The sequence below is a fragment of the Benincasa hispida genome, chromosome 4, assembly GCF_009727055.1.
Source record: "Benincasa hispida cultivar B227 chromosome 4, ASM972705v1, whole genome shotgun sequence".
Classification (NCBI taxonomy): Eukaryota; Viridiplantae; Streptophyta; class Magnoliopsida; order Cucurbitales; family Cucurbitaceae; genus Benincasa; species Benincasa hispida.
In genome coordinates, this window is record NC_052352.1 from 33,388,364 (window position 1) to 33,397,423 (window position 9,060).

Below are 9,060 nucleotides of genomic sequence, written 5' to 3' on the forward strand. Positions count from 1 at the left end.
GAGAGGGAGAAAGAAAGATATTGGAAAACCATGAGTGGGTCATATATACTATATTCTTTAAATTGCATCCAACTGTTATTAAAAGTAACCACCTGGTAATTACTGGAGTTTTACTCATAATATTATAGCCAAACATAGCATTATAGCCAACTTAAACATAGCTTAGTGGTAATTGGTATGTCCTCCTAACAATAAAGATAAAAGTGGAGATTTTAAAGTTTTTTTTTTTTAAAAAAAAAAAAATGCCTTTAAACAGCTCAAACTATGCAAAAATAGGTAATAATGGGTTTTTTTTTAACCATCAATCGATCTCAAAGCCACGAGAATAACCCCTAGAACTCTACGTGACGTATTTAGCTTTAAAAAATTGAGAAAATTTAACTCCAATCAAGGCCTCCTATAAAGCAAACACCCCCAGATTAATGAAAGACCATACTTTAGTTTGTCCTCAAAGTTATTTACGATCAAGGATTAAAATATCAATATCAATATCGATATTGAGATTTCAATTTTACAGATATATTGATGGATATCTTTATCCTTATTTACGATCCACACCCACACTACTTTCTTTCATAACATACACACACAATGCTTAGCATTGGAAACTTGAATAGCCATTTCAACAAAATAAGAGCAACATTTTTCTTCCCAATATTTCCAATACCCCCAAGTCATTGAAGAAATATTTCTCAAATTGATCAAATGACTGGATCTTGCTTTGGCTCGACCTCCACCTCGAGAGAGACTAAAATGTTTTATCCATAGCCAAAGCTTGTTCAAAGGGAACAATAAATGAAGATAGGCAGTAAATACCAGTGATCAACAACCTTACTTAAACAGGATCTGTTATATAAGTTGTATATATGTGTCCTTGAGTTCTAAAGTAAATACCAGTGATCAAGCTCATTTCCCCTCTTCCAGAACGGTAGTATTCCTCCATTTCTTAACTTTGTTTTCTGTCCTCTCCTAGCAAATTAGTAGCTGAAGAAAGTGATCAAAGGACCAGTGACGCAGTCGACTTCCTCCACTGGATACTAATAGCTTAATGTGAAGTGACATCTTCTGAACAATCTGCAGGTTGTAGGGAAAAAATGGATTATGTCATTGCCACTCCAAAAAAGGACTCATGTGAAATGAAATTCTAAAAGATACAATAATAAAGCTTTCATAACATCACGGTTTTTTCAAGAAGCCAACTTCAACTTTAGCTACAATATGAACGGCTGGAAGAGAAAGAGGACTTTAAACTAATTTCCCTTGGTCTTTTATCAATATAGTTTTGTTGAACGTGAATCCAACTGTAAATCCATCATTTTTATTTCTTAAATCTTACCTAAGACCCACCCTTTCCAAGAATGAAAAGTCTCAATCTACAGGATCATATATAATTATGTCATCCCAATCAAATTTAGGAAACCCTTATTCCTTTTTCACCGAACACTATATTCCCAATAAAGATGGAATCAATTATCTGCCTATCATTCAACTGAACAAACCTCTTCCTACAGGCAAGGACAGAAAAGCACTGACGGAGGCCAGTAATTGGATTAAAGACTATCTTATCTACTATAAGTGTGATTTAGATTTAAAAGGTGCAAAATCTAAGAATACCTTGTGAACGTTATTCTTGAGACATCCTGAGCTATGCTCTCATATACAATGTTGCATTACAAAGCCATCAAGCTTAGTCTTCGGGACTTCATCAGGGGAGAAAAAAGTAATCATGTGGATGCACAAGAGGCCTGATTGTCGGTGACACAATCAAAAAGGGAAAAAAATCAATCATTTGGATGCACAAGAGGGCTGACCAGACAGACAAGGATCAATCAAAAACGGGAAAAAAAATTACAAGAGGCTTGTTGGTGACAAAAGAGAAACGAAAATAATAAAAGAAGGATTGATAGAAACAAGAATCATGTGGGTGTACTAACATAAGCGACCTCCCAATCTCCATCCAAGACCTCTAAGACCAGTAAAATCCATTTTATTTCTCTCCGATCAATGCTCCTAAAAATGACCGAGATGAGACTAACAGAAACCTTCCTTTCTAACAAGAGAAGAAAGGCCTAGAAAACACTTCCCTCAACAAGAGAAGCCTATGATTTAGAACCAAAAGGATTTCAAACATCTGAAAAGATCTATATTATACCACACTTACACCAAAAGGCTGCCACTAAATAATGATCACACTCTTTAAAAGAAAAGAGCGTTGGGTGGTCGATAGACCAAATATATGCGTATTCTAAGCATCATGGATTAATCTCCGCACAAAGATGGATTTTAGATGCTTAGATAATGTGAAGCCTCAACTTAGGTTGTTGGATTGTGATTTAAATTGCCATAGTATTCTTTTAGATCTGATGAGGAAGATGGGGGGTTTCCATCTCTAAGTTGCCCAGTATCTGGTACATCTATTTCATTTTGGAGGGAACCTTGGCTTAGCTGTGTAGCTCTTTATACGGTATTTCCTTGTTTGTTTAGGCTTACTCACTTACCGAATATTAAGGTTGCTGATGTGTGGATTGAGGACTCCGAGGCTTCGGACTTGCGTCTTCATCGTAATCTCAATAATTTAGAAACTCTTGAATGGGCCGCCTTGTCGCAATTATTATGTCCTGTCAGTTTCCATCGTTCGCCTGACACCTGGATTTGGACTATTGATCCTTCTTCAACGTTCACTGTTAAATCTCTTATGGATAATATGGTAGATACAATTGATTTTCAAGTCAAGGATGTTTGTTCAGCTATTTGGACGGATCATTTTCCTAAGAAAATCAAAATTTTCTTATGGGAACTAAGCCTTGGTGCAATTAATACTATTGATTATCTCCAACGAAGAATGCCATATATGACCATCTCTCCATCTTGGTGCCATATGTGCCATAATCAATCAAAGTCTACAGCTCATCTTTTTGTGCATTGTCCTTTCACATTGCATTTTTGGCATATCATGATGCAAGCTTTTGGTTGGTCAGCGGTTTTTTCCCACAATATGTTTGACAATCTTGCTTCTTTGTTGGTTGGTCATCCATTTCATGGTCCTAAGAAGACCCTTTGGTTAGCTTTTATATGAGCTTTCTTCTAGACTTTATGGGGCGAGCATAATAAACGTCTTTTTAGAGATCGTTCTTCCAGTTTTGATCTTTTTTTAGATTTGACTCTATCTACTGCATTGTATTGGTGCAATCTAAGCAACCTTTAAACATCTCTTTCTTATTTAGTTTCCAATTGGAAATCTCTTTTGTAATCATCTTTAGGTGCTATGGGGTCTTCCCTTTTATTACATTTATTCAATGAAATGTTTCTTACCTAAAAAAAATCTCTAAGCTGCCCAATAAGAGTCTGGACTCTAGAAAAACTTGGAGATTTGTCTTCCAAATTCCTTTCAACTTGGTACATCTTTCAACAAATTTTCTTCTTAATCAATCTATCTATTACCATAGTAAGTTGGGAAGAGGAAAAAATAAACTATATAGATCAAAAGTTTGATATTCACTCTTTCTTAGCAAAAAAACTGAATCCTCACGACACATGAAGTATATTACTGTCTATGCCACAATTGCTGAATTAGTGCATTATGTGTCAAACTCATAGGGAGAAACAGATCACTTCTTCCTCCATTGTTCATTTGCTGTGGATTCTATGGTAAGTAATTTAGCACGTTTAATTTATCTTGGAACCTGCCACAGTTGATCAGAATAGAAAAGGTTCTAATGATAAAGATGGAGATCTTTCCTTTCTCTCCTTCTTTTCCCTCATCTAGTTTGGTTACTCTATTTCAAATTGGTGTGTGCATATCCACTTCAAAGGCTTATGCAATGACTTCCCGCTTATTATTGATGTCGATTGGGCCATTAAATAGATTTATTTTATATATAGAATAATTTCCATTGGCTTTTCTAGAGTTTCCCCACCTTTCCTTTTCATCTAATCTCAGTGAACAGTTCTTGTTTCTCTTCAAAAAGAAGAAAATAATAATAATGCTTGTTCGAAGGAGCATGGACCAGGACCATTCATCAAGTCTGAAACGTTTGGAGAAGTCTTGGCACAAGGGAAAGCAAGCCCTAAAAGATTGATGGCACTAATCACCGGGATCATGATGTGGGAATTCCAAAATATATAAAAATACAAAAATACTGCTCATGCTCGAGGGAATTAATAAGCAACTTATACTCACTATCACTGCAGAAATCCTTGACTCTTGAAAAAGGTGGCATGAGATGGAAGATTGAGTATTTATTACCATTTCCAGATTCCAGTATAGACCGGTTATTGCTATCGTATGGGCATACATTGTTAAGAGCAGTACCTCTGTCCTATTGAGTTCAACATAACATATGGAGGTGAAAATTTGAATTTATTTCTGGCCTATTGGTGGAGGACATGTGCCTTAGGCTGGCAGTAGTACCACAATCCTTAATACTCCTGACATTATCAAAAAGCAGAATCTAGAGTACACACCTATAGCTCGTTCTTACTTACCGCACCCAGCAGCCTAAATTTTGAAGTTTGTAAGCTAATTTCATCTAACAATGGCTCCCAAGCAACATGCACCAAAATAAAACAGAAATGGAGGCTTAAAGTATAACAGAACGACAGAAAAGAACGACACAATAGTAAAACCACGTACCTTCGCAAATTCTTCCCAAAGAGACGAGCTCTGTTAATCATCTTCGTCACTCTCGTCACTGAAATAACTCGCTTTCTTCGCTTTTTTCTTTTCGACAACGTTCTCACCGCCAGTCAGGAGTCTCTGGTCTGCATCTCCGTCCACCACCGAGGCCCAATTGTCATCCTCGAACCCTTCTCCAACATCCGATCCCCAATCCTCCTCGTGCCTAGCACCGACTCCACCCCTTCTCCCCCGCTTCGGTTCTGGCCGCTCCCTTGGCCCCAATTGATTTTTAGGGCATTCATAAGACAAATGGCCATCAACTGCGCCGCATTCGTAGCACCTACTCTTATCCTTATAAACCCTTTTCCTTATAAACTCAGCGGCGCGACCATTATCAGTCGCTATGGCAGCCTTCAGAACGCGACCATTCAAAATCTTCCCGTTCATCTGTTTCGCGGCCTTGACTGCATCGTCCTGAGAAATAAACTGGACGAAAGCAACGCCGCGAGACTTGCGAGTCTGGCGATCTTTCAACACCGTAACACGAGCGATCTTACCGAAGGTGGAGAAGAGAGTATGGAGGTCGGAATTAGTGAGTGAATAGTCGAAATTGGAAACATATACAGTAGACTTCGAAGGAACCAAACCTCCGGAACCACCACTGAACTTGGTGGATGAGTGTGAGTGCGATTGCGATGAGAAGTGCGACTGTGAAGCCGACGGCGGCGGCGGGGCAGAAGAGGCGGCGGAGGGATACCGGTAATAGAAGGTTTCGTCGTCCTCGCTGTCGCTATTAGGGTTATTGGTTCTCTTTCCCTTGCGCGCCATTTTTTCAGCGTCAGTCTCTGACAGAAACAAATCTGGTGGTAATTTCATACCCGTTGTTTTAATTTTCTTTTTTGTACATATAGAGAGAGTTAAATTACAATTTTAGCCCTTTTGTTTTAGATTTCTATCCCTTCAAAATTAAAATTTAATCTTTTTAATTCTTAAACTTTACAAATTAAAAGTTTAAAAGACATATACTTTTCTATAATCTTTTTAAGCTAAATGTATCAAAATGATTATTAATGTTTTGGAATCGTTCTAAAGTCCAAATCAATTATAAATTAAATCAGACAAATGAAGTCTTTTAGATGGGAGAAAAAAAGGTTTTTTTTTTTTAAAAAAAAAAGAATTATTTAAATTATTTTGATAAAAGTCGGTTAAATTTATACTTCAAAAATGTTTTGAAATCTATTTTGAATGGTTGCGAAACATTTCAATTTTTTCAAAATAACTTATTTTTAAAATTGAACATTTAAAAAATTTACCAAACACACTCAAAGTTATGAATCGAAGGTATGACATGGTTGTAATCAAGGTTAAAATGTCGATGTCTACATAAATAGCAAGGTCTTAATTTTACATAAATGTCTATCAAAATATCGATAAAATTTTGATACCAATGAATATTTTTGGAAAATTTGTAAAAACTACAAATTCAAAAAATAAATTTAAATTAGTAAGTAAATATTTTATGATTTTTAAACAAGTTAATATGTCTATTATTTATATTATATTTACATTAGTGATATTTTGTTACTTGATTATTATATTTTATGAATTTTTCTGCAATATAATGAAAATATCGCTTCATGTCGATGTTGAACCCATGAAAATATAAAAATATCAATAAAAATTTTGATGTGGGAACAAAAATTTAACACTATATTTATTATACTTAGGCCAACATAATTTAACGTTTAAGTCAACACCAAAGGTAAAGTGGTGTTTGGAGCATGCAGTGGCTTGCCAACCTTGAATAAGGACATTGTTTTGGGTTGTTGTTGTTTTTTTTTTTTTTTTTTTTTTTTTTTTTTGTTTTGATAAACAAAACATATAAAACATATATTATTTATGTTATAAAATTAGAGAGCATAACGGAACACGGATATGGAGAAAATATAATATAATAATAAATAGATATTGTAATAATATATAATATAAATAAATGACAAAAGAATAAAAATAAATAACTTAAATAAAATTAAAAAAAGATTCTCTAATTTCTCTAATTTCCTTCCAAAAATTTGGGATTTCTCACCAATCTTCACCCCTTACAAAATCCACAAAATGACCACTATTTATAAGATAATTGAAAAGTAGGAGGTGAAATTAGTTGGACACTAAGTGTTGGGTTTTATGCCTTAAAACTCGTAGATAGTAAATGTAATTAATTTATCATCATCAATAAAGAGTCATATATGTTAAATCAATAAATGTTATTGTTTGTATTGTTGTCTATTTTGTCTAAATAATCCTGAATCCAATAAACTAACATCCAAGATTGCTTATGAGTCTTGAACTATATGTGGAGACATACATGAACCAATGTTCAAAATGCAACCTAAAAGGTCTATAATATAGAGATAAGGTTAGGTACCTTATTTTAATAACACTATGGATACAACCCGCTTTGTATTTGATACAAACATAATGATCTAACGCGTTCGTGTAGGTGGCGCACGAGTGGGGGTATCCTATGCAATGAGTTTGCATAAAACTATAATGCAAAATAGCAACCACTAGATGTAACACCGTTGACTAGTTATTTTTTTATTTCAATAGGATGACCTAGGCGACTTAGTCTTAATTCTAAGTATATCATGAACTCCTGCTTACAAGGGATTGTCCTTTTATTTGCATGGGTGAGGGTGGCTAGTTCACCGACTTGATATATCTACTTTGGGTACGAGATCGATTGGGGAGCTAGGAACATAATAATACATTAGCCCGAGATCGATGGAATTCACTTTTTCCCTCCTTAAGGATAAGTAGATGAGTGTTCCCTTAAGTGGTATCTTCGGACTTGAAAAAATGGTCCTACCCTCTCATTAGCCCGAGAGGAGTTTCTATTTATTGGTTGGACCATAAACATATTATTCATTAAACGAGCAATGGTACTTAAGAAGTCAGAGATAACCCAAGGATAAAACAGTAATTTGACATAGTTGGAGTTACGAACACTTGTGAATGACTAACTTGCTGGTATTGGTCTATATTCCTAGACACGGAGCATATGTGGGTTTATAGTGGAGTGTACTCACGGTTAACGAATATTAATTAACTTGGTTAATGAGTTTAACCAATTAATCTCATATCGTTAGATCTACATGTCTACCAAATCCCTTCATTAGCTCACTATATGATACTTAGGAGGGATAATTTGAATTATTCAAAATGATTTGAGGAAACTATATATCAATGTGATTAGTATATAATTAATTATGGATATGATCTATAATCAAATTGAAAATTAATATTTGAATAAGATTCAGATTAATTAATTCAAGTGAATTAGATTCACAAAGAATTAACTAATAGAGAGGTTTTGCACATACACATGAAATGTATATGATAATTAAATGTATATATTAAATTGGGTTTAATGTATAAGTAGTTATTTAAAAAATATTGTGGAAATCAAAATTAAATAACTATCATTTAATTGTGTAAATTAAATGAGTGTTATTTAATTGGGCTAATTAACCAAATAAGTGTTATTTAATTAAATGGACTAACTAATTAAATAAATATTATTTAGTTAATGTTGGGTTTTATGTCATAAAACTCGTGGTTTGTAAACAATAAACTCATTCTGTAAAACAATAAAGTTATTATTAAAGTTTGAAAATTCAATAAGCTGTTATTGAATATATGAATTGTTTATTTCGTTTTAAAAATAAATCTAATAAACTAAAATATCAATAACTATTACATGAATACTTAAACTTTATGTGGAAACAAAAAAGTGGATTAGGTTCGAGTAAATAGTCAAAATGATCTATAATATATGATTAAGGTTGAGTACCTTATTTTGGTAATACTATTGGATGCAGCCTACTTTGTAGTTGTTACAAGGAGTTGTAAAGTGCTACAAACAAAGTGATCATGATTTGTACATATCATGATATGAGAAGTGAGGGTGTCATGTGCAATGAGTTTGCATAAGGTCGGACCATGAAATAAGTCACTCTTACCTTATAACGCTGTTTACTATTTAAGACTGACTATTTCAAAACGATGACCTAGGTAACTGAACTCCTGTTTATTCGGGATTATCCTTAGATTTGCATAGGTGGGGGTTGGCTCAACAACGTCGGCTCAATAAGCCTCCCATTTTAGGGGTAAGGTAGATAGTTGAGGACATAGGGTGCAAGATAGAATCCACTCCTACCCACTTTCACGGATAGTGAGAGATTGTTCCCTTAAGTGTTGACTCCGAGTCTTGAGCAAGAGGCCTCACCCTCTCATTGGCCCAAGAGAAACTTGGTTTGATGATTGAATCACAAACCAATTATTCATTAGAGGATCATTGGGACTTAAGGAATAAGAGGTAATCTCGGGGGTAAAACAGTCTTTTGACCCAGTTGTTATTATGAACAACCTGTGAAGGTTAA

The 9,060-nt window shown here is 34.5% G+C and overlaps 1 protein-coding gene across 2 annotated transcripts; it reads right to left on the bottom strand.

The window, feature by feature from the left end:
* Positions 1-457: 457 nt before the first annotated feature.
* On the bottom strand, positions 458-5,485 carry LOC120074947 (U11/U12 small nuclear ribonucleoprotein 31 kDa protein). 2 transcript variants are annotated; one of them, XR_005481168.1, is made up of 3 exons: positions 4,634-5,485; positions 1,615-1,745; positions 458-1,074 (listed from the first exon to the last, which is right to left on the bottom strand). XR_005481168.1 is itself a non-coding variant. In XM_039028057.1 (2 exons), exon 1 carries the CDS (start codon positions 5,444-5,446, stop codon positions 4,667-4,669), a length of 780 nt encoding a protein of 259 aa, XP_038883985.1. In that variant the 5' UTR covers positions 5,447-5,485; the 3' UTR covers positions 458-1,074; positions 4,634-4,666. The 2 variants fall into 2 exon arrangements, 1 of the variants encoding a protein (XP_038883985.1); XM_039028057.1 differs by lacking the exon at positions 1,615-1,745.
* Positions 5,486-9,060: the final 3,575 nt, after the last annotated feature.